The 25,001-nt window shown below is 50.8% G+C and overlaps 1 protein-coding gene across 4 annotated transcripts in view; it reads right to left on the reverse strand.

Annotated features, from left to right (window-relative positions):
• Nucleotides 1–12,738, reverse strand: part of LOC126870190 (protein bric-a-brac 1-like) — a 162,592-nt gene extending 149,854 nt beyond the window's left edge. For 3 of the 4 annotated variants that reach the window (XM_050627687.1, XM_050627701.1, XM_050627691.1), the window contains exon 1: nt 11,726–12,738. In XM_050627687.1, the coding sequence (XP_050483644.1) occupies nt 11,726–12,700 (975 nt within the window). In that variant the 5' untranslated portion in view covers nt 12,701–12,738. The remainder of the gene's footprint in view (nt 1–11,725) is intronic. The other variant, XM_050627686.1, reaches the window with a different exon arrangement.
• Nucleotides 12,739–25,001: the final 12,263 nt, after the last annotated feature.

Below are 25,001 nucleotides of genomic sequence, written 5' to 3' on the forward strand. Positions count from 1 at the left end.
TAAAATGGGGTGGAGTGGCGGAGGAGAAGGAGGAGCAGGAGGAACAGGAGGAGGAGGAGACGATGAATGAGTCGTGTGTGCAGTCGATGCGATGCACGTGCAGGTGCATCGAGAGTGGGGCGGCAGGAATTCGCGCTGTCGCACCCGCGCATTTACCCCACCTCCGCGTCGCAGGGCGCAGGATTATGGAACCACCCCTGTGTACGAGGCCCTCTGTTTTTAGTCCCGGTTTTTTTCACCGATTGGCCACCCGTCGTGCAGCCGGCGGTGCGCCGTTCGTGGACCGAATTCGCGTGGGCGTTCGTTGGCCGCTCGAAACCATTCCGTTCGGTTCCCTAGCGCGCGGACGATTTGCCAACCAACGAGGGACTGGACCGCGTTCCTCCAGGCTGCTGTCACCGTCCGCGCGAAACAAAAGATGCGCAGCCGATGATTATCGATCAGCCGGTGAGAAATCATGCCACCGATATTAAACTTCTAAATTACCATTGCCACTGCTCATGCCGCGCGTTCCAACGCCAAATCTCGTTAATCGTCGTCCGGTCGCGATATTAAAAATTTCCTCTGCCGCCAGCACACTTTCGTCCGGCAGTGGGAACGCGGCAAACGGATTGATCCGCGAGATGAAACTTCTCCCGGCAGAGACTCGCGAGTACTTTACCTGCCGTTGGTAAGAAGCTCGTGTGCCACGCGACCGTGTCAACCGTGTACGTACGTGGGTTTTACACGTGTACTTGCACGTTTTACGCGCTACGTGGCGAACGCCGCACAGCGCCGCTTTATGCTCCACGACCGAATACATCAACCTCCTGCTGCATCGTCATCGCCGCTGCCTCATCCGCCACCCCCGGGGTCTCTGTCGCTTCTTCTCGCTCTCTCTCTTCGTCTACTTTTCCCAGCTCCTGTCTACGATCAGCTCTCACCTTCGCCAGCGTCTCTATCAACCACCTACGTGTCCCTTTCCTTTTCGTTCGAGGTCTCGCGTGAACGTAACAGACAGACTCGCTTCGAGCATTCGTCGAGGACAAACGACCTCTGCCGCCAAATCGAAACGCGTTTTGAAAATGAATAAAGCGACGACGACTTTGCTCGCAGCGATCGAAAACGCGTTTTCCGAAACGTTTGTTCGCGCGAAACAAGTTTTCACGCAATTATCAGTATCTTCTGACGCCTTTCCGCTACTCCGGCCCTCCTTCGTCGTCTCTCGCTCTCGCACTCGCGGCTTCCTTGCAGTCGCCTCGTCTAGCTCCGCTGCTATCCTCGCGCTCTCGCTTCTCACCCAACGTCTCATCCTCCGACGTCGTCTCTTTCTCGCGCCCCAGCTACTGCACTTCTACCACTACGCTGCAAGCTAACAGCGTGGCAGTCGGGTCGTCCCTCCTTCACCGCCGACTCTTCGCGCGCCTACTTCCTTCACCCCTTCTTACCCTGCTTTCCTTCTCTTTCCTACCCCGATGATCCTGGCTCTCTAGCCGGCACACTCTCGCGAACCTACTTTGCCTCGTACTTTATCTTTATCCGTTTTCCACCCCCTCGTTCAGCCTCGGCTCGGCCCGCTCTCATCCTCCCTCGCCAGCGCGCACGTCATTCCGCATTATTTTCATTTTATCGTCAGCAATCTTGGTTAATGCAATACCCTCCATCGTCCGGGAACCTTTTTTTTTATTTTCTAGCTGAATATTCTAACGCGTTACCGGCTCTCGTGGAAAGTCAGTTGGTGGGGGAAGGATAAGACGAGGTCGACGCGCGTCGGTCCGATCGCGTCTCCAGAGAATTTCCAGTTCGACCTTGCCGTACCGCGTTTCCATCGGCGTTGAAGGTGCAAGGAACCACGAGGAGCGTGCAAGAAACGACGACGAAAGTGGTCGACGGGACACGTTCGGTGAAGCGGCCCGATCGACTTTCGTCTTCGATCGAGCGTAGGTTTGCTCGCGGCCAACCGATTCCACAGCTCGTTGTATCGCGCAACATAGCGCGTCGTGTCACGTCACGCCGCATACCATAGCACAGCACTGCACGGCCATTCTATCGACTTTGTTTCCGCGAGTCAGCACACCGCGTGTACCCGGCCAAGACGTTGCTACGTATCGATCGCCGGATTAATTTGTAGTCCAGACAATGGGCCGCCATCTCTACAGTTCTAGCCGATATACGCGACAGACACGGAGCATTACGTGGTTTCGTTTACGCTGCACCGGTTCCGCGCTTTCGTCCTGCAAGACGGCGCGAAATTTTCGATCGTCGAAAGGCAGAGCGACAGGTGCGAAAACTCGAAAGAGTCGGCCGACTACTACTCGACGGACGTCGACGATCGACGCGCGGTTTTCTCCTTCGAGACGCAATCTCAACGGTACAATGCAACACGGAATTTTTAACGGCCGGATAGGAATACGAAACGAGGTGCGAGACAATGGGTTTCTCGGGACCGATTCGCTTTTATCTCGACCCGCTATTTTCTTGCAACTCGACTAATCTAGCTTCCGCGAAGAAACTTCCTCCGCTGTTAAACGCTTCCTTCTAACCATCCCGATGTCCTTCGTTATATTCGCTCGACTTTCGAAAATCGATCGCCCGTACCGACGAGTATCCGCTTAACAGTAAAATTACCACACCAGTCAAATTCACCGGTTTTACAATTTTATTATAATATTCCTACTTCATGCTATATTATTTTCCGCAATGATGTAACGACTTTCGCGATTACGATTACTAAAAGAATACTATGATGAATTTTATTTTGTTTTCTATGTATTCAAACGGAAAATAATTTTGTATCGAGGCTACTTATACCGAAATGACTGGTATTCGTCGAAGTGTAAAAGGGTCCTGCAATCCGTTTAACGAACCCCAATTAACCAGTTTCCCCGTTTTGTACAACTTCCCACGCGTTTTTACAATTTTCACTGTGTATCATTTAATATGCTGATAGTAGTTATCAGGAAAATTCCCGATCGATCGCTATATCACTCGATGCTAACGCTAGAAATACCACACCAGTCAAATTGACTGCTTTTACAATTTTAATTGAAAATTCCTACTTCATGTTATATTTTTTTTTACTTTCGCAACGATTACTAAAAGAATAGTATGATAAATTTTATTTTGCTTTTTATGTATTCAAACTGAAAATAATTTTGTATCGAAGCTACTTATACCAATACCAGTCAAAATGATTGGTATTCGTCGAAGTGTAAAAGGGTTCTGCAATCTGTTTAACGAACCCCAATTAACCAGTTTCCTCGTTTTGTACAACTTCCCACGAGTTTTTACAATTTTTATTGCGTATCATTTAATATGACGATATCAGTTGTCAGGAAAATTCCCGATCGATCGCTAGATCGCTAACGCTAGAAATACCATAGCAGTCAAAACGATTGGTCCTACAATTTTGTAAACGTGTGAAGCCTCGTTTAAGGATGATGGTGCCAGCTGGATTAAAACACCAAAAATGTGCTACGAAATAAATCAATAAATATACAAATATTCTATTAGTTTTTAAAGACCATTTTGACTGCTTTCGGTAGAAATAGCTGTGTGTTAACTATCGGTAATTCCAGTGTTAATCTCTTACGGATCATCCTTTCAAGGAAATTCACGGTTATTTGAGAAAATCGGTGAACGACCTGTACAGCCAATCTGCCTAAATATCTTTCGCATGGAACCGGAGTTGCGTTGGAGCAACGAGGGAGCGGCGATCGTACAAATCGGATCGAATGAATCATATTCGCTGCAAGTATCGCGACGTGAGTCATCGACGTAAATGAGATTATATTCTACCTCCTATTAGTGTAACGCTCGGCATTAACCGACTCGCCACGCCGTTCCGACAAACAAATTTGAGCGCGTGACTCAGCCAGCTCCTATGTAATATGTACAAATATACGCGCGTAAGAGATTCACGCGCGTTTCTCCAAACTCCTTTGATCGATTCGCAAGAGCAAAAGCACGATCGAACGTCGCTGGCTGTTGCTTCGTATAAACGTACGTTGGCAAGCGGAATACGTCGGTGTTTAGCCGAATTTTCCAGCCTGTCGTTGGTTCTGCGTTAGATTCGAAAGGACGAACGAAGAAGATAAAGACAACAGCAGGCGAAAATACAAGAAACAAAATATGACGGAACGACAAAGGGAAAGGAAAGAAAAGAAGAGAAAGCGTAGGCTGCGGCAATCCGAGTAACACCGGTGGTGGAATCGACGCGTAAGCGTAGCGAGTTTCGAGGGAGCGGATTTAAACGCTGCTCGGCGATTCAACGTTCGAGGCATTGAAGCGTAAAACAAGCGGTAGGATGCGCGACGCCGGCAGAAGAGGGAGGAAAACTCGACGAAACGTCGCTCGGCTTTCGTGTCAGAATTAAACGGGCGTCATCGCCGCGTGTCTTATTTCTATAGGTCGCGCGTGCCTATTATACGCGATCGAGGGTTTTTTTCGGTTGCACGTCGACGCCGCTGAAAACTCGGATGTGCAGCAACGAACAGCGATCGTTTTATTGGCTAGAGAGGAGGATAGGACGAACGGGACGCGAAGAGAGCAGGACGAACAGAAACAGGCGAGGAGAGACAGAGAGAGAGAGAGAGAGAGAGAGAGAGAGAGAGACAGAGGGAGGGGAGAGGGAATGTAATCGAATATCCTAGAATTTAATTCTATCGGTTCGTCCCGCGCGTTCGACTTTCATATCGCGCTTTTTTGCGACAGTCATTAAATCTAATTTATCGCGACGCCCGCGTCGCGTTTCAGGGATGTTGTACCGGCCGAAACGAGGGAGGCTGGATTTCCACGATTCGATTCAAATCGAAAGACCCACTCTCTCCTCTCTCTCTCTCTTCTCTCTCGCCCTCGTCCACCACCGTTTCCGTTCTTTCGCGAGACGCCACGAGTTTCCCCTCTGCGTATCCGCGCGCGCCTGTCTTGCCCCGCCGTTTCCCTCCTTTCGATTCGCCGCCGAGTAAAACTTAAAAGCGAGGTGTAGCAGCGTTAGTTGTAGTAATTGTGGTGATAGTGCTACTTGCTGATGTAGATAACGCTGGAAGGAACCGCTGCTTTTCTTTCCAATTAGATGCCGTGGAAAGAAAAATCGAAACTACAGTCGCCGGGATTTGAACCCGGATCCCGAACGTTCGTAACCTAAGGCGCTAACCACTGCGCTACCGTCGACCCACCCTAGTTGGTGTCGAATGCCGCTACAAAAGCATCGAAAAACGTTTGCCACGGGCCGGCGAGTAAAAAATGCAAGAAAAAAGGAGTCTCGCAAAGACGAGACACGATCGATCGATGATCGAGCGGAAGCGGAGGAGCCGGAATGTCCGGGCCCGAGTGGCGTTGCGCGGCAGATAACGACGAGAGGTTATAAATCTGCTTCCGGTCGGAATCGGGAGCGAAGCAATCTGCGGAATGGTCCGGTCATCCGTCCATCAAGTCACGCGTACCGCGACGTACAGTCTACGTATTAATATATCTGCGGGCCGGAGCGGAGATTCGCGCGCGCATGCTGCTCAACACACACGCACTCGCGTCGGCTAGGGACGCGCGCCTCCGTCGCAGTCGACGCTGCTTCGGTCGGACCGCGTTGCGGCTGTATCGTGTGTCGTGTATCGTGTATCGTGCACCGTGCATCGTGCGTCGTGTATCGTGTATCGCGTACGATGTATAGTGGACGATACGAATATCGTACGGGGCATAGGGCGGTGCACGGTGCACGGTGCGCGGTATACATCGCAGCGTACGTCGCTGATGCCCGACGCGCGATGCACGGTGAACCACGATGCACGATGCACGATGCGCGGGACGCCACCATCCCTTTCCCTCTCTCTCTCTTTCTCGCACTGGTTCTCCTCTGTTTCCAGTGTTTCCTCGTCGCCCGCCGCTTCGTATATTTATGCGCGTTTCGATGGGAAAAGGCAGCGCGCAACTCGGACGCGACGCAAGATAATTTCTGATTTACCGCGGCTTCGTCGGAGCTGTCGCCTGCCGTACATAGCGCCACCAGATCCATCCTGCGTCGCATTTTCAAAATGGAAACGTTCGTTTCTACCCTCCCTTTCAGCCCCTCCGCCCATTCGGGCCCGGTCTACTTGCTCACCCTTTCCTCCGACGCTTATCGCCGCTGGCTAACAACCGCAAAGCTGCTCCCCTTTCCGTTTTCCGACGAATTGCTTTCGCCTCGGAATCGCCAATCCTTCGAATCGTCAGACGTCGCGATTCGGTGGTCGCGCGTCGCTGCAACGTCGCGCCACGTTTCCAGTAGGAAGACGTCCGTACGCGGCAAGGTTCTTTCGACGATTTTTGTGTCCAGATAAACCATTCGTTCTTGCGCCGTGTCTAACGTTCCACCTTGTTATTACGCGAGACTCCTTAGGAGAATTTGCAGCTTGCGGTTGGCGGCCACGGACAGGCGTCGCGGCTCAATCTTTCACCTCGGTTTTTCGCGCATAGTCGCCGGCGATTACGCGTTTCGACGTTACTTTACGTCCGTATTTTGCTTCTCGCTTAATCTCGCTTTAATTGTCCTATCGAAGCACCCATCTTTCAGCAAGTAAATTAGGTGAATTCGGTGAATTAAACAAGACCCCGGATTGTAGTCTGGCGATCTATCGAGTCGGCGACTAAGCGAATGCGGGTTTTGTCAGTACCGCCTAATGACAAAATCCGCAATCACTTAGTTGCCAAGCCAATGTTTCTCAAAAACATCGCCAATTTTTTCCTCCTGTTGAAGACACGCGTCGCCGACGAACACGTGGAAAATTCGCGGAAACTCAACGGTTTCGGACGACGTCGCCGATTTGGCGAAACGTAAGGGAACGAAACGAGAGGAGAAACCGATCGACCGAGCAACGAAGCTAAGCGAGAAGGCAGCAACGAGGGGACGAAATAGCAACGGGAAAGGACGGGAAGAGGCAAAGTTAAGTGTATGCGGTTCGGTTAGCCTGAGATTACGTTCCAAGTATTGCCATTATACCGAGAGTTTCCTAGGAAGGCAATTTTTGAAATATTTCAAACACATAGCATTATGCCGTCCCTTATTATAAAACAGTGTGTGCGGATGGATGCTACGTAACACAGAACCGACAACGAGTCGAGTCGGCTACTACGCTTCCACTCTGTCCGTTTCAACTCGTCCGAGTTTCCAGTCTGTTCGACTGCGTCCCGGTTTCCCTTCATCGGCCTCGCCTCTTTCTTCCTTTCGTCGAGATCGCACGACGAAATTATAACCGTTGGTCACGCACCAAGGTACCTACCAATTTCTTCAGGTTCATCGTTGCCGCTTTGCCAACCGCCATCGCCAGAAGCTAGCGAGGACAAGACCATCGTGGAATTTCCGTATCGCGGAGAAGTTGGCGCAGGTATCGAGAAAAGGCGAACCAAAGTACCTGAACGTCAGTTTCGTACGACGCGTGTTCGATTTTACGGACGGTTATGCGACAGGACGCGCGTCGGGTTTGGAATTGGACGGACAGCGAAAGGGGCGACTTAAGATGAAAGCGGCGATAGACGAAAACTCTCGATCACTTTTTGACGGGCGGCGTAATCGAGTAGGCGAGAGCGCAGACGGTGAACGCGCGTCGGGGATGGTGCGGCTTTTTTTCTCCACGTTTCGAAGAAGGGGTCGCATTTTAATACATCAAACTTTTCAATTTTGCCGCGGCTCGTATCGCGCGCCACTCTCTGCCCGTCGAAATGACGCTCCTGATATATCGCTTAGCTAGGCCGTTACGCGTTCATCAACGCGGAATCGATACGCGTGCGTACACGTGTACGCGCGTAGACGGTGTCCGCTGCGAAGGTAGACGCGGACGTTGTCGCAGCGCGCGCCGCACGCCCGCGAAAACACAATCAAGACCGTACGGCAAAAACACTAATTTAAACGGAACGAAGGAAATATGTAGTCGCATCCGTTGCGTATCAGGATGAATGGCGCTTGCCCGGTTACTACACGATTCACGATTCACGATTTACCGTTCTGCCACTTTTTTTCCCCACCCATCTTCTCCCTCGTCCTCTCTTTCCGTCGTTCTCTTCGCCTATCCGTCCGTGCGTCTCTCCGTCTCTCGACGCGACAGCGATCGCTCTAACTCGCTCTTACGAACCGCGTACAACGGACGACGCGAAGAGAAAGAGGAGGGGCGAAGCGGTTATTGCCAAAAAGGATAACGCGAGCAAAGATTAAATTTTTTCCAGCCCGACTTTTCAGCCTTCACCGACCGCGTGATCGTAGTTTGCTGCTTTTCCACGTCGTGTACGCGTTTCTGCCGTCCGTTGCCACGCGTTCCGTGCTTCTTGCCGTGGTAAGCGATAACTCGGGTCGGACGATCGCCCAGCGAAATTCCAACGAAAGATCGGATTGCCTCGTATCGCGGTGCGGTACGCGCACGCTGCCGCCGGCGAATTTCCAACCGATCGGCCAGAGTTAAAAGACAATTTATATTTAAATTTCGTTTCATTAAAGCTCTTAATCCGAAGGAAATCCAGCTGCAACGCTGAGAACGATCCTTTGCGGCGACTAAATCTTTAATAATCCATCCTTGAGTGGCGCGCTTCTCGCCAGGGAGTATTTTTCACCATGTTATATACATCGTTGGTTGGCAAGGCAAGTGCAGACACGCGCGCGCTCGCCCATACACAACCACACAGATCGTTCGTACGTACGAGAACTGGAGGAAAAGGTAAGCAGGTGTTGGTTTTATCGCGTGTAATTTTCCATGGTCGGTCGTGAACGACCCTTGGACGGATTTTCACGCAGGCCGCGCGCTCTTGTTGCAAACGCACGCATCTCCTATTAGGCGAACCCGCATCAATTAGGCATTTTAATCGGAGAGGCTTCGCGCCGGTATCGCGGAACAGTCGCGATACACTAGCGTATTACGATACGAGCAGGCATGCCCGGAGAATTGGAACGTGGTTGCGTTAACATAATGGAATTCCGCGGAATGTTATAGCCATTATACATAGCCGATTGCGTCACCACACCGATATACGTATAGCCACGATAGAAAAATAATACTCGGCCTCAATTTTCCGCTGTGCTCGACAAACCACGAATCTCCGTCGAAATTTACCGACCATTTTTTTTCCTTCTCTCTATCATCGATCCGTCTGTATTTTCTCGCCAATCGATCGACAAATCGTTGCTTCTTACGGCTTTCGCACACTATCGATTGTAACTACCTGCTTTTACGATATTCCGATTTATTTGTTCGTCGTCGAACGAGGTAAAAATCTGTTTAACGCGTTGACTGCCACGCGTGTTTTCGACGAAATCTCCTTCGGGCCACGCGTGCCGCGGTACCAAGCGCTCTCTGATTGGTACTCCCATGGATATTTTAGTAATCAAAATTTTCGACAGACTGAAAAGGAAGTATGAAAAAATATTCACGCCTCGAGAACCCGTTGTTATCGATGAAACGTTGATTCCATGGCGCGGAAGACTCATCTTCGAACAATATATAGCAAACAAAGCACACAAATACGCGATCAAATTATTCAAATTATGCTCAAACACGGCATATACGTGGGCAATGAAAATTTATTCTGGTAGATCAGCTGACGGTGTTAGAGAAACAGCATTGGCACACGATGTACGTCTACAGCTTGCAGAGAAACTTTTCTACCAAGGACGAACATTATACACTGATCATTTTTACACGAGCTATGAATTAGCGATATTATGACTAAACCGCGAGACGCACGTAGTGGCAACACTTAGGAATAACAAAAATTCCTCCCGAAAGATATTCTTCGTTGCGAACTAAGTAAAGGGCAGATAGTATCCGAAGAAGATGATAACGGGATCGTCGTACTCAAATGGAGAGATACACGGGATGTGAGAATTTTATCGACAAAACAGGCTGCCATCGTGGTACCAAGTAGAAAAAAAAATCGTAGCATTCGTGCTGTTTCTCCAAGCCAACAGACATTTGCAACGTTAAAACCACTAGCTGTTGTTGAATATAACGAAGGAAAGTGTGGTATAGATTATTCCGACCAAATGGTTTCTTATGCCACCACAATTAGAGAAGGAATCAAATGGTACGGAAAACTTGGCATTCGACTCCTTCTCGCAATTTCTGTTGTAAACGCTTCGACGGGTTACAAAATTGCAACGAGGAAGGATATAAATATTAGAATATTTAGAGAATCGTTAGCTGCAAAATTATTAGGGTTGTCTGAGAATATAAAAAATCCTTGTCTTCCACGCAGTCAGCACAGTATCGCCGTTGGGAAAAATGATTCCGGAAGAAGCATTAGACGCGCGTGCAAATTACGTTATGCAAATAAAAGACGTCGAATGGACGGAACAAAGACACGAGAGAATTTAAAGAAAACAACAACTTATTGTCCAAATTGTCTCGACCAACCTCACCTATGTATAGAATGCTTTAAAGTTTTTCATTCTAAATAATTTTTTCAATAAACCATTTCCGTATTACTTTCGTAACAATTCAATAGCTTCGTTATTTTCTCTGGAATATCTTATCAAACACCTACGACGATCCTCCGCAAATAGTCAAATAAGAGCCACCCGAATACGATTCTACCGGAAACTTTGCCGTCACCCGAACACGAGTGTCGTGGCAGTCAACGCGTTAACACGTTACATTGATAGGTTGTTGAGGTCGGATGGATGGCAAAGATCGATGAAGACGAGCGATTTCACGATCGTGGAAGTTTGCGAAAGGTGGTGGAACGCGGACCTGAACGTTGGAAGCGCGTGGCAAGGTAGACGACACGGACGAGTGGCGAAACGAAGCGCGGCCACTAGCTGTTCGTTTAATAACTTGCGCCGGTGGCGAACGATAAATAATGCAGGAGACACCGTCGTCCCGATGTAATTAACGAGAACAGTCGATACCCGGTGTGTGTCACGTATGCGCGAACGAGCGCGTAGTCAATATTTGTCATTCGTTTTAACAAAAAGAACGTTACAAAACGGTCGAATGCTCCGCGTCCAAATATTGACTATGCTCATTGACGTTCATTGATACTCTCAATTAGTGCACACTGTCGAAGCCGATCGCCGGGTAATTGGACCTCTCCGGCAAAGGCTCGGTCTTCCCGTTAGACGACGTTTCCGGTAAAAACATTCGGCCGTTCGTAATTGGCAGCTTCGTCGACCCTAACCTGCGCGATTCTTCGCTGTGTAGCTGTTGGTCTGTCGAAACTCTGCGGACCAGCATCCTCCAATTATAAACAGGACGCCTTTTCCTCGGGACTTTGTCCAGTCGGCAAACTCGTCGACTGTCGTTTTTCCAAAGTCGTTTCTCGCGAATTCGCTGGAATGCAGGCTGCCACGCGTGCCGACAGTGAGGAAACTTCGCCGCTAAAGCGGCGACCGCCGCGAATCTCGTTAACGTGGCAAAACCTAATTAACAACTTTCAAAAACGCTTTCACGTCCCATCGATTTTTTCCCTGGCCCCCCTCCTCTGTCAACCCTCGTTTCGAAGATTCGCGCGGAACGTCGCGCGTTCCCTGCAACGTCTCGATCGGGCGTCGATAAAACGGTTCGATCGCGCTCGATAAAATGCCCGTTGTGGACGCTCGCGTGCGTCGAGTTTTCGCGCGCTCGCGTTCGACGCGATTCGACTGCGTACGCGAACGTAAACGATCGTCGTGAACGACACGGTGTCTGCGATAGTGGAACGTCGTCGTGTCGACGACCGTGGACGCGTTGCGTCGCGAAAGACGAGGAGATAGTAGGAAAGGAAAAATAGCGGAAAAATCGTGCTCACTCACCCTTTCCTCCTCGCGAATCATCTCGGCGATGCCAGGCTTTATCTCGAGATCGTCCCCGGGAGTCGGTTGACCGGCAGCGCCTTGCTGATGGTGTTGCTGCTGCTGTTGCTGCTGTTGTTGTTGCTGTTGTTGTTGTTGCTGCTGAACGGAGAGCTGTTGGCCGTGTACGGTCAGGTGGTTGACGGAGGCGTGGGGACCGGAAGTCACGTGGCCAGGCACGTGGTGTGCGGATATCGAGTGCGAGCTCTGCTGGCCGGGCTGAGGGGGCGGCGGTGGCGGTGGCGGCAGGGGCAGCGATACCGGAAGTTCCTGGAGGTTGATCTGCGGCGTGACAGAGACGTTGGGAGTTCCGGGAGATCCGAGGGATCGCGGAGTCGAGCTGCTGGGCAACATGCCGTGAATGTCAGGTGGTACGATCACGCCTCCGCCGCCTTGGCTCGGATCTTGATCATCGGGGATGCTTCCGGAGGCGACCCGGTCTGGGCTGCAGGCCGGCGGCGGCGATCTCTCGTCCGACGTTCGACGTCGTTTCTTTCTGTGCATCGCTGCCGCGTTCGCCGCTTCCTCCAAGCTCGATCTCGACGTCAGCTCTTGCTCGTTGTTTACGTCGGCCAGGCCGCGGATCTTGAGACTCTCCGCGACCTTCAACAGCGGCCCGATTTGCTCCTGCGACACGTTTATCTCTCCTTTGTACATGAACTCTACGGCGGCCTTCAGTTCCGGCCATTTGATGTCCTTCATGATGACGATAGGATGCTGGCAAGGATTGTCGAAGAAAAGCGCCTGAAAGTACGGGCTGCAGGCGGATAGCACCATCTTGTGAGCTTTCACGCTGTGTCCGTCGCAGGCCAACGTCACGTCCACGAAGCTCTCGCTCTGTAGCAGCTGATCGAACACGTTGGTCAGATTCGTCTGGTAGTTGTTCCACCTGAGGCAAAATTGCTGGGGCGACCCAGCGCCGCTTTGCTGTGTCATGTTTTCCACGAAGGATCTGGTCGTAGCGTCTCGATCGTTTCCTCTTCCGTTTCCGTTTCTCTCCTCCTCCCCTTTCTCCACCTTTTTCTCCTCCGCCTGCACCGCGTCCTCCACCACCGCCACCTCCTCCACCTCCTCCACCTCCTCCTCTTCGTTCTCGCTCTCGTGCTCGTTCTTCTCCACCTCTTCTTTCTTCGCCACTGTCGCTTCCTTCTCCGTCTCCTCTTCTTCTTCCTCCTCCTCCTCCTCCTCCTCCGCCTCCTCTTCGCAACTTTCGGCGCGCTCCTCTACGCCCTTCGCGTCTCTTTCCTCCGTTTTTCGATCAACGAAACTCTGTTCGTCGATGCTTTTACCGATCGGTGGTCGCGAACGAATCAACAGCTAGACCGCATCTGGAACACACACGTACACAAGCACGCGCGCAAAATTACGCGCGAACCACGCGTCTGTTTTTCTCGTGGGAACGCACGCGCCTGTACGTCAAACGTGCGCGGCCGCCGCGATCTTTCCGCCGAGGATCTCGCGATCGAACATCGCCGTTTTCCTTTCGATTCGTTTCACAGTGTTCTCGGTTTTTCTCACTCTCTCACTCTTTCTCTCTCTCTCTCTCTCTTTCTTCTCTTCTTTCCACCGCCTCTTTCGATCGCGATCACGGACAATCGGAGAGGATCGCGCGTCGCTACGTTCGAACGCGATCCATCGAGCGCATCGTTGCGGAACTCTACGGACCAAAGATTTACGCGTCGCGTCGCGTCGACTCGAACCGAAGAAACGGCTGGCGTGCGCCAGCGCGCGCGTGCACGCGCGCGACTTTCGAAAACAGGGTGACCGTAACGAGTTCCCGCGCGCGCGCGCCACCCAACGAACTCTGCTTAACGTTTCTCGCGTTTACTTCGTTCCGAGTGTCCACTTCCCTCCCCTTTATCGACGGACGTACGGTAGCACGCGGCTGTCCTTCGTATTTCGGTTGACAGGTCGTCCCGGTCGGAAGATCGCGATGACAAGGAGAGTACGCAGCAGCGTTGCGATTCCAAGCACCGGTCTCGCGTACTTAATATTTTCTACCAAGTCTCACCGAGTACACACCAGAAAGCACTGAAAACAATCGACGAAGTAGCACTCGGCAGCCTCGAGCTCGATCACGATGACTCTCTCTCTCTTTCTCTCTCTCTGTTGAAACGGGGAGGGAAAAACGTGTACGCGCGATAATGCGTGGCCGCGCGCGTTGCGAGGACCGATGGAGCGACACGACGAAGCGCCCACGATCTGCACCCCGTGACGAGCGCGTCGCAACTGAGAGACTCGCGGCGGCGACGGTTCGCTCGAACGGCAGTAGAGAGGTCCGTGAGGCGGCCGAGCGCCGATACCGTGTGTTTGCAGCGGTGCCAGCGCCGACTCGAGGCTCGAGGGGCGAGAGACGATGGACGAGAGACGCGAGACGCGCGGCAGCCACGGGGAGAGTGGCGCGTGGGTGCGACAGAGAGAGAGAGAGAGACGAGGGCGAAAAGAGAACGGCCAAGGCGGCTAGTCGGAGCGACAGGGACGACCACCGGCGAAACAAAGAACCATCGAGTGGAGCGGCTGGCGAGCGACGAAGAAGGAAGGCGGCGTCGGCGCGAGCGAAACGGTGACGCGGTGCGACGGAGACCGCGTCGAGACCGCGAAGAGAACGGGTGCGGGTGGAGGAAGCAACGTAGCTCGCGCGTCCTCGCGTTCCCCTCGCTCCGCCGTCGCATCGGCCAATCGGGAGGCTCACCTTCCGATCGGACGCGCCGACAGGCGCCGCCCCCGGAGACCGCCTCATACCGCCTCTCCTTCTTTCTTCCTCGCGCGAGCGGCCTCTCGCTTCTCTCGCCGAGAAGAAGAGAAATTCTGCCGTGGCAGATCGGAGAGGAGGCCCACCGCCGCCGCCGCCGATCGGCCTCCCGAAACTCCGATCCACCGATGACGACGAGAGGAGGTCACGCCGCACCGATGCCGCTGGTGGTGGTGGTCGCTATCGCTATCGCTGCCTCTGCCGCTACCGCCGCCACCGCCGCCGCCGCCGCCGCCGCCGCCGCCGCCGCCGCCGTGGCTCGCGTTCCCGTTCCGGTTCGCGTTCGCGCCCGTTCTCGCGGTCCTACCGTGTCCTTCTCTCTTCCCGCATTCTCCTTCTTTCCCCCTCGATAGCCAATCCTCTTCTCTCTTCTTCCTTTGGACGTGTCGCGCGCTCCATGTCGATCGCGACGTGCACGTTCGCGTCGATGGCGTGTGCCGCTACCGATCCTCGCTTTTTCCCACACGTCAGACTCTCTGTGCTTCGTGTTTAGTGGCGGCAACGCGCACGACAAAGGATCGCGATCCAGAGCTGCGGCGATCGCGCGTTTCGCGCCGACATCCTCTGAGACTTAAACGAGTGGATCGCGCGGTCAAGACGTTGCAAAATTCTGCCGCGTCGCTCTCTCGCCCAACGTTTCGCGGTCTCGGTAAACGCTTCGTTGCGAGTTTCCGTGTCGAGCGACACGGGACAGATTGCAATGTTTCGCGTGGATTTCGGTGACGAAGAGGCAATAACGACGCGTGTAAGAATTAAGAAGGAAAGAGAATACGCCGGCGTCTCGGTCGGTGCACGCTTGCTAACGGCCTAATTGGATCGCGACAGAGCAGATGATTATTTAACGACAAGGACGCGACGAAACCTGGCATTTCCTCGAGACAAGCAAAAATATTAACGGTCGTATTTAGCGAGTCCTGCTTCCCGATAACGGAGTTACGGTTCGTCGGTAGAAAGGAGAGATGGCCGCTCTAATGAAATTAGAAGGGTACAAAGAGACGGTTCGCGTCTGTCCCTCCGACTCCACCAGACACTCCTAAATGGCTATTAACGCGAATTTTGGGACTATCTCGTCTCTGCCCTTACTTTCCTCCTGAAAATCGCTCGATCGCCACGCAATTTCTTCTTCCGTATTCGTTCAACCCGCCTTTAACGACCAATTTTCCGTCTCCTATTCGTACGAACCTTCGACTCGCCGCTAATAACTTCGATACCGGGTCCTAGCTTCTAGAAACACGATTTTCCGCCGTTACTTTCGTCGTCGAGTCGGTCGCTCGAGTACGACCGCCATATTAAAAGCGTGAACCTGGCCTGGCGAGCAACGATACTAGCGGCATTCCCGGAGAAGAATATCGTTCGGTTTTTACGGTTATGCCGCGAGATTGCGTCGCGATAAAAGCGTAAATACGCGTTAGTTCGTCGTAGCTTCCTTTTGCGCCGGCGACGAACACGCGGCTAATCGTCGACGACCGGTCGATCAATTCTAAACGAGGACTCTAGGCGAGAAAGACGAGATGGTGAAATTCGCCGCACGAGAACGAGATATTCGGTAGGAAACGACGAAGCCATTCGAACGAGCGGAGATTTTTGAAAAAACAAAAGGGAACGAGCTGGTTTAGGGTAGTATCCGTTAAGCCGTGGATCATCGTAGGCTGGTAACGCAGGGGTAGCAGCGGCTATAACGCTCGTATTTCTCATATCGTTGATACTTTCAGCCGTGCGCACCGAGAGAGAAAGAGAGAAAGAGAGAGAGAGAGGATTGTAAGGGTGTGCGAAGCTGGCTACGGCAAGGGGGCACAGCCATAAATTTTACTACGTAATATTGTTTAACTGCAAACGGTATACTAACGGCCTACGTTCCGGCGGAATGGAAAAATTTCGACTGAAAGAGCGCGAGACGCCAGCGAAGAAAACTCGAATCGTTCGACACGGTTTCCTGGCGATGGGAAACATCGGTCGGAGATTGGCCACCGTACGTCGTTCGCCAACGACTTGCGAATCTTCGGGAAAACCGGACGGCGGCCTTGGGAGAGACGGGATCGCGCGATTCGCAACAGCCGACAGTACTTTCGCGACGGCAACACGCACTCTCGCAGGCCAGTTATGAAAAAATACGAGATGAAAAAAATGGGCGGAAACGGGTGAGCCAGGCCGCAGCGTACTGCGAAATAAACCCGTAAAGTATCGGTGTTGGGATTTCCGCGGTTTCATTCCCCGTTACCTTGCCAGGGCCTCACGCCGCGCCGCGTAAAATCATTCGCGCGATCCTTTTCCACCGCCTTTCCGCCTTTTTCACCTTTCCGTCCGGCTGCCGCGATCTTCTCCACCGTCGGCGAACAAGAACGCGATCTCGTGATCGCGTTCGATCTGCAGCGACGTTTGACGAAAAAACACGCCGGTGGTAAAAAAGCAGCAAGTGTGTGGCGAGTTTTTCCGTGGAAAAGATCGGGACGAGTGGCGCTGCGTACAGGGTGACTCGAAGTTAGCCATTTGCAGGGTAGATAATAGTTGCTTGGTAGGTCTCTGGTCGTTTCTCGCGGAATTACAGGGACGGCAGCAGCAGCCTTGTACGTATTGTACAAGAACTGTGAGCAAAGAGAAATATTGATGATGCTACTACCGTGTGGCTAAGCGTGCGAGCGAACGAGTGGTCGTGCGTGTGCGCGCGTGTACGCACGTGCAACGTGAAAGGACCGTGCGTACACATCGAGCCGTAGACAAACGAGGAAGAAAGAGGCAGACGGAACGCGAGAAGGTACGCAACGACGCGACGGATAGACAGAGAAGCGAGTACGAGGGTAATAACGAAGAGAAAGATGGAGGAGGGGTGGTTGACGAAGGGGACGGGTGCACAGGAAGAACCGGCAAGGGGGAAATGACAGAAGGAGAAGAAGACCAGTTAACGGAAGAAGAGAAACAGAGAGAGAAAGAGTTATGTGCTTAATATTTTAGCATTGCGAAATTCTGCCCCTGAATCATTAATCGCCTACCGTTGCGGTGCCTAGCCGAGTCTCGCCTCCTTTTCCTCCTACCCTTTTCATTTTCCTCTCGTTCTCGCTCTTGCCTTTTACTTTCACCACCCTCTTTATTCCCCCGTACCACTTACACACCATCTCTTCTCTCTTCGCGCCTCTCTCTCTCTCTCTCTCTCCATCTCTTCCTCTCCGCGAGACTAGAAAACCATCCTAACGCCTGGATATTTCGGCTCCTCGCAAGCCTAGTCGTACACTCGACGACTAAGCTGTAATTAATCAGCCGATTAGCTACCCTTTCTCGTTTCTACGATTAAGATCGCGATGTCGTTCGTTTAGCTACACTCCACCGTCGCTGGCTTCTTCTTCGATCGAAACGTTTCCTCTTCCGTACGAAAATCTCGGCGAGTTAAGATTGCGTTTTAAAATTTCCTAGAAGCTCCGTTTTCTCTGGAAAACTGCCTCCGTCGTGTATCTTCTGGACCGTTTCGAGCTTCCTTTCTCTCATGGTCTCTCGCCATGCGACGTAATAAAACGTTATCGATACTTTGCGCAGTTTCGACGTCGTTCGGAGACACGGTGTACCAATTTTTCCATTCGACGCGACGCGTTTCTTCTCGCAAGTTGCTACGTTTTTGCTTCTACTCGCTTCGAAACGCACGCTCTGCGCACGTTTCTTCCTATCATCGTATTGACACTTGGTCGTTGGTGACCGGAGCGCTTCGACTTCTTACGATTGTAAAAATTGAATGGAAATTGACAGTTGGGGCATTTTGAATATAACCGATAAATAGAAGATACTTTGAAATAAAAAGTGCCCCATTGAACGATTAAACGTTTTTATTAGAACGTGTGCAACTAGCGATGCATTGTGTCGGAACACTTTAAACATAAACGTGGCTCGTCAATACGATCTGGACGATAGGTGGTCACCTCTTCGGTCCGATTCTTAGCAATTTTTCATCCTAACTGTTCAACATTTTTCTTATAGCACTCTCTGCAAAATTTTCGCGCCAGGTACGTTTGCCCTTCTTTCTTCTGCGATTGGCGTCGCGATCTTTGTCGAATAAGTATATTCGACGGCTCTGGCGAACGATACTGTGCAAGGCGCGTTGCGAGTGCCATTCTAGAATCTGATACCTCGATTTTTGTTCTTGTTGCTTGTTTATAGAATATCATCGCGTTTGAAATTGATGTATTTAACGATAACTCTAAAGCTGATTTTATATACCACTCGAGGATTCTTCTATGTGGTGTAGAATATGCTATCGTTCGATCTGATGAATCTACAGCACATTTTCCTCTGTTGCAATCTACCACTATCATTGCTTTATCAAAAACGTAATTTTCTTTCCGGACCTTTGCCACTTCAGCCGAACATTTCGTCGAAATCATAAGAACAATCATGATACTGTCCACTAATATCTTCTACACGTTCCAACGATATATTCTGCACGTTTTGCTTACGAACGAAACAACGAATGCGAATGGTTCGTTGAAATAAACGAAGCCTTGTTACAATAGTCGCTGTCAACTGTTGCCAATTCGCCACGGTGGCCACCCGTGACCACCAATAAAATAAACGGTCCATTAGGCAAGAACATTGTCTTACATCGTCAATTTATTATTATTTTGCCATTATAAGCTTCGAATAATAAAAATACTCCCGTGATTTCGGCGTGGCGGTGAAAATGTTAAAAGCGAAGCACGTTCCGTTAATACAAGGCAGCGAGTTGGACGCGAGAGAAAAATATTTCGAACGACGATGGGAGAGAAAAAAGGAGCGCGTGGACGACGCGAACGACGTACGTAAGAAGCAAGAGACGATGCCTGGGCGATAATTGGGCGAGAGACAACGCGTTCTACCAGCAGTTATTAGTCGTAGTCGCGGCAGGGCATACAGGTTGTGGGCGAGGTTAACGTTGCAGAAAGGGGTGGTATAAAAGGGGAGTGGGTGGGTGGTCGGGTGGCTGGCTTGTACCAAACAATGATATCGGGTATTTGATTTGTAACCGACGACAATACCGACTTGCGACCCCGCATTTCATCCCCCGTCTCACTTCTCTCCTCGTCCCCTTCCCTTGCGCCATTCTCTATACCTGTACCGATCCACTATACCTACGCGTCTACGTTCGTTAGGTACGCGTACATAGCCAAACGGCTACACACAGCTATCGATACAAGTACACTTTCGCGCTGTCCAACCAGCCGACCTTTCCTCTCGCGCTTTGCCTGCTCGTTCCAGATACAAACCGCGTTAATACCAAATCGTTGCGCGTGAATTCGCTGAAATGCCAATTTCTCTGGCTTTCCTTCCGGTTTACTTTGCACCGTGCATTCGACGAACGCGCACGATCGTCTGACTGACGGATGTTGGCGCGCGACTCGTCCTGCTCGAGAAACCGAAAGAACGAAGGAAAGGTGGAAAAGAGAAAACGAGATAAGAGCGGGCTACCATTTCACCAACGCACGTACACGCTTACGCATTTGGCGCAACACGGCACCGGCAGCCAGGTGCGACGGACCTATTGACGTGTTAATTGCGCCTGAATAATTGAAGGCGGTCGCTACTCGACAGCGATGTTCCATCCTTTTAAAATGTCTGTCGATCTCGTTAACCCGGTCGGCCGGCGAGCGCAACTCGAACGAATCTTACGCGGATCGAAGCGAACTCGCCGCGACGTTTCCAGTTTCTTACCTGGTTTCCGCTTCTCTCGCGAAGCTGTAACGCGTAAGAACGCGCAATGAACGGAGAGAAACGCGACGACGTACGATCGCCGAGTGAAGATCGCCGAGTGAAAGATGACGATCGATGTTTCGGTGGAAAAGCATTGCGACGAGCGGCGGAGTTTCGTCGTGGACGCACAGCTCGCTACACAAATATCGTATATAGTTGTATGCAATCGGAAACAGGGATAATGCTCGAGCCAAAGACTGAATTATTAACGATTTAGCTGTGTATCGCCGGAAGAGAAGGGTTCTCGGTGATCGTAAGAATATCTAACCTCGACGTGGCTGCTTCTATTATTCAGCGGCTGTCATCCCCGTGTCGGGGCGAAACGCGCTACAAGAAAGCTTGAAAGCCCGATCGTATCACTTATTTCCGATCGCTCGGCCGTCTCCTCTTCTATTCGCGCTGCTTCTCCGCCGCTTCATTTTTTTCTCTTTCTTATATTGGCCTGGCAACTAAGTGATTGCGCATTTGGCCGATATCACCTAATCGCAAGGTCCGCAATCACTTAGTTGCCAAGCGAAATATATTTCTTCACCGCTCGGAGAACGCATTTCCACTTTCGCGCGGCTGCGATACAACGGAGGCAACGGACGACGATTGGCGCGTCGCTAGGAAACAAGCAAACCGTGTGAGGTTAATACGACGAGAAATACCTAGAGAGATTGGTTGTCAGCGACAGTGGAGATGTAACTGCTTGAACAGGGCCTTTGTCTCGGCCGGGACCTTAAATCGTACCCTTTTCCAGCTACACGCTGTTTACTTTTCGTCTGGTCGCCGGTTCCTCGGCCAGCCCCACGCTTACAGGTACAATTACCAGGCATAAGTCGTAGACGTTAGACTGCGAGCGATCGATAGAACGGCGGATCGAGGGTCGAAAGCAGCTGACGCGTCGCGTCGTTGAAAGAAGTCGCGCGACTACGCGCGATATCGAAGGAATTTTCAGATTTCCAGCGACTTTTGATCGACTCGCAAGAAGCACACACGTCGAAATGGCTATTGATATTTAGTCGTGCCACGCTGCACGTAAGAGGATTAAGGGTGGTCACGGAGCTGTATCGGACAGGAGCAGCCACGTCGTCGGTGGGACGTGGTGATCACATCACACGCGACCGAGACCTCGAGATGGCGAACATCGGCCGAATATTGTTGCAAATAACAGAAAGATTCTGTGTCGTCCTGTACTCTGAATTTCATTACAGTCAGATCACTGAATCTCATTCGAAAGTCCGGAAAACGACTACGTATTTATCGTATAATCGTAGCCAGGAGCACGCGACACTCGTCAAACGGATTCTCCGATAACCGAAAAATCAAAAGTGCAGAGGAAAATGATCGTCGGCTAGGAGATTAAAATAGCAAGCACGCGATTCGAACGGAACGTTTATCTATTTCTGAAACAGGGCCGTGTTTCAGAACCACCGCAGTTTGCATAGTCGATTTCCACCGTCGTGAAAATAGATCCACGGCAAACCGATCCGCTAGACACAATTCTATACTATATTGATAAATCACCGGCCGTTATACGTCGTTATCGTAATAGCGAACATTGTACTCCGAAAGCTAGTAACCGTTCGATTTCTATTAGAAAGAAGCTCGATGTATTGCGTTACGTAACCGATATCCAGCAGCCAGAGCGACGAAAGTCGAATCCGATGGAAAATAAAAAGTTAGAAAATGAAGAAATTCGCGATACAGTAGCCGGTACGAGCGCGGTGGGATTAGACGATCGGTAAGATCGTTCGGTGTTTTGCCGCGGTATTGCACACGCGTTCTTCAGCGTCGTTGAATCTGTCTGCTGGTATCGGCGTCGCTAACGGAGACACGGGGTGTTAAGGGTTGAGGGCCTACTGGCCTGAACCCCTCCTCCAATCGATAATATACGATCCTGCATGATTCTGCTTCGCGTATCACAATGGCCCTCTGGGCAACCTATTCTACGACCTAGCAACCTCTAGTCGCGTATGTAGCGCCGATCTACCGGTCTCCGAGCTTGCGGTAGATAATGAGTGATTAGGTGATTAGTTGTCCAATATTCGATCCATCCTACTCTGCAAACCTATCTTCCTCTCGCTCGTCCTTGTTTCTCTATGATCTTTGAATGGTCGTGGCGGTGCCGTTTCCGCTCAGCTTCTCGCTCGTCCATCGAACGTTCGTTTCGTGGAATAAATGGAAAAAAATAATAACGTTGTAAAATTAAGGCGAAATGATAGTTGGGTTTGTTAGGCTGTTGCGAAGATTCGGAGCAACCGGAGCACGTTGGATCAAAGGCGAACTCGCGGCTACCTTGGCCATTGTCTGGTATCGAGTACGCGGCAAAATCGAATAATATTCGTTTCGGCTTGATATCGATCTGTAGAACCGAGGGGTTGCGCGTCCTCTCTTGTCCGAAAAACTGTCGTCGGACCGGTGTCCCTTCCACGTATCGCCGTGCACGCCAAGCCTGGCCCCCTTTATAAATATAACAATAATTAAATATGAGGGTCGCGACACGACAGAGACGACAGCGATAGGACAGAGAGGAGACGATCGTGAGAGGAGATGGCACGTAACATCGCTGCGCCGATCCACACGAGAATGGCATCCTAAACATCGGACGAAAGAGAATTGGTCGGGAAAACGCGTTCAAAAGTATTTGTTTACCGCGCGATCGTCGTTTTATAGAGTCGAGTTACGCTTGACGTAAGCAATTTTATTGAAAATTCAAACGTTCATAACTGTTATCCGTCGTTTTATCAGGTTTGTAGCGGTATATGCGTCTCAGGACGTTTCGATACGAAGATGTCTCACATAGTTGTCTTGCTACAGAGAATTAACACTGTACGACGTGATGTAATAAACAAACTCTGGACAAAGCAATTTCGCTGCTATGTGCAATCTACGACCGACGACAAGTTCAAACCTTTCGGTACCCGTCGACCGGTATAAATAGACGATCAAGTTCTGTAGAAGTCAGTCAGTCGCGCGAATCGATATCAGTATCGAGTCATCGAGTCAGTCAGTCGAGGGAATAAGTAAACGAATCAGCATTACAATTAGTATCAGTACCGCAGTATCATCAAGCTTGCGATTAACTTTGTATTTTACATTTTAAAATATTTGTAAATATAGTTCATTAAATTAACTCGTCTCGTTATTAATTTAACCAACAACACAGGTTGCCCGTAAAGTTGCTTTCGCTTTACAAGAAAGTAGAGTAGAAGCACAATATTTCTTCTTTTATTTTATTTCATTGAATTACGGTTGATCCAATTTAATTCTATTACTACAAAATCGATCATACATAAATCGAGAAAATAATATAAAACAAAAAATCTTGCGCGTCTATTATTTCACTTATGAAACGAAGGAAACTTTTGACACGACCTGACACACACGTTACGTAATTCTGTTACTCCGCAAAGCCAGGACCACGTAGAATTTCCACGTCGAGCGTCTATGCGTAATCAACGGAGAAGTCTAAACACAGAGTTTCGCTTTCGAAGATGCCGAGGAGGGAAAAAATAGGCCGAGTGGGATTAGATGAAACGAAATTAAATTGCACGGAGTTAATAAACTAGATTAAATTAGATTAAAGCGAGTCGAATTGAAGGAAGGAGGGAGGGACACGAACGAGGCAGAGAAGAGGAGCGATCGTCGAAGGTGAAGAAGAATGGAGAGCGTAACGTCGATAATGAGAGAAAAGCGAGGAGAAATGTGGGCGAGTGAGTTAATTCGCGAAAGCGGCGAGACGAATTAAACGCGTGCGAGTTAACGCACGACGGAATCGTCGTTCGGGTCGACTCGGTCGGACGGATAGTTGAGCCGGTTGTAACCATTTAAATGCTCGCGGCTGGATAAATTGTTGTATTAGTCACGGCAAGTTTATATCAATATTCCTGCACGTTTGTACCGGCCGATGGCGAATTTACTTCGTTGCCGAGTCATCCACGGGCTACCGTCCGCTTATTATTATCGTCTGACCGTAGCCGCTTAAACTCTGTTGCGTTGCGCGGACGTTTGCTCGAGGCGAAAGCCTGGAAGAATAACGCGATGGGAACGTGATCGCGATCGTAAAACGGTGGAAAGCGGCGGATGATCGAGCAGAAGGACGCGAATAATCGGTGCGTTTAATCGCGTCACTGCGACAAATCGAGATCGCGTCAGAATCGGAATTGCGACACGTCACGAGAGAACGCACAGCAACGACGCGTGTGCGAACTCGAGTGCGTGCGTATGGGTGTGCGCGCGTTACAGCCGTCTGACGTAATATTTTTATGATCGTTGGCTGCAATTTATCGGTGACAACATTTGCTATTTCGGTCGTCGGCTTTGTATATGCAACGGTCGTTACATCGCGAGCTATGGATATCGAGTAACGTCTTCGTTCGCCGATTTTACGATCGATTTTCTCATCGACGCCGGGAATACGCAGATTCTTTCGCCGAAATTGCAACGCACGATCGACTCCGCGACTTACCTGTAGGCGCGTTACGCGATTTCGAGCGTCGTCGATACCGTTGGTAACAGACGTCGCGTTTCCTCCATGACAGGTACATCGCTCTGCTGCAGGTCCATTCGCAGCGCGACGCCTTTTCTCGATCACCTGTTCGAACGTGAAACGACCAATCGTTAGTTTTCGTCTGCGATAGTTCGCCCTGTTTGGAAAAGCGAGCGACGCGAGTTAACGATAGGGATAAATATAGGAGGGATGAAAGTGAAAAAGCAAGGGTAGCGACCGAGGAGCGCGAAACACGAATTCAATAACGGCTTTTACGACGGTCGAAGAGAAAGAAGCTGGCTCAT

This window comes from Bombus huntii, chromosome 1, assembly GCF_024542735.1.
Source record: "Bombus huntii isolate Logan2020A chromosome 1, iyBomHunt1.1, whole genome shotgun sequence".
NCBI lineage: Eukaryota > Metazoa > Arthropoda > Insecta > Hymenoptera > Apidae > Bombus > Bombus huntii.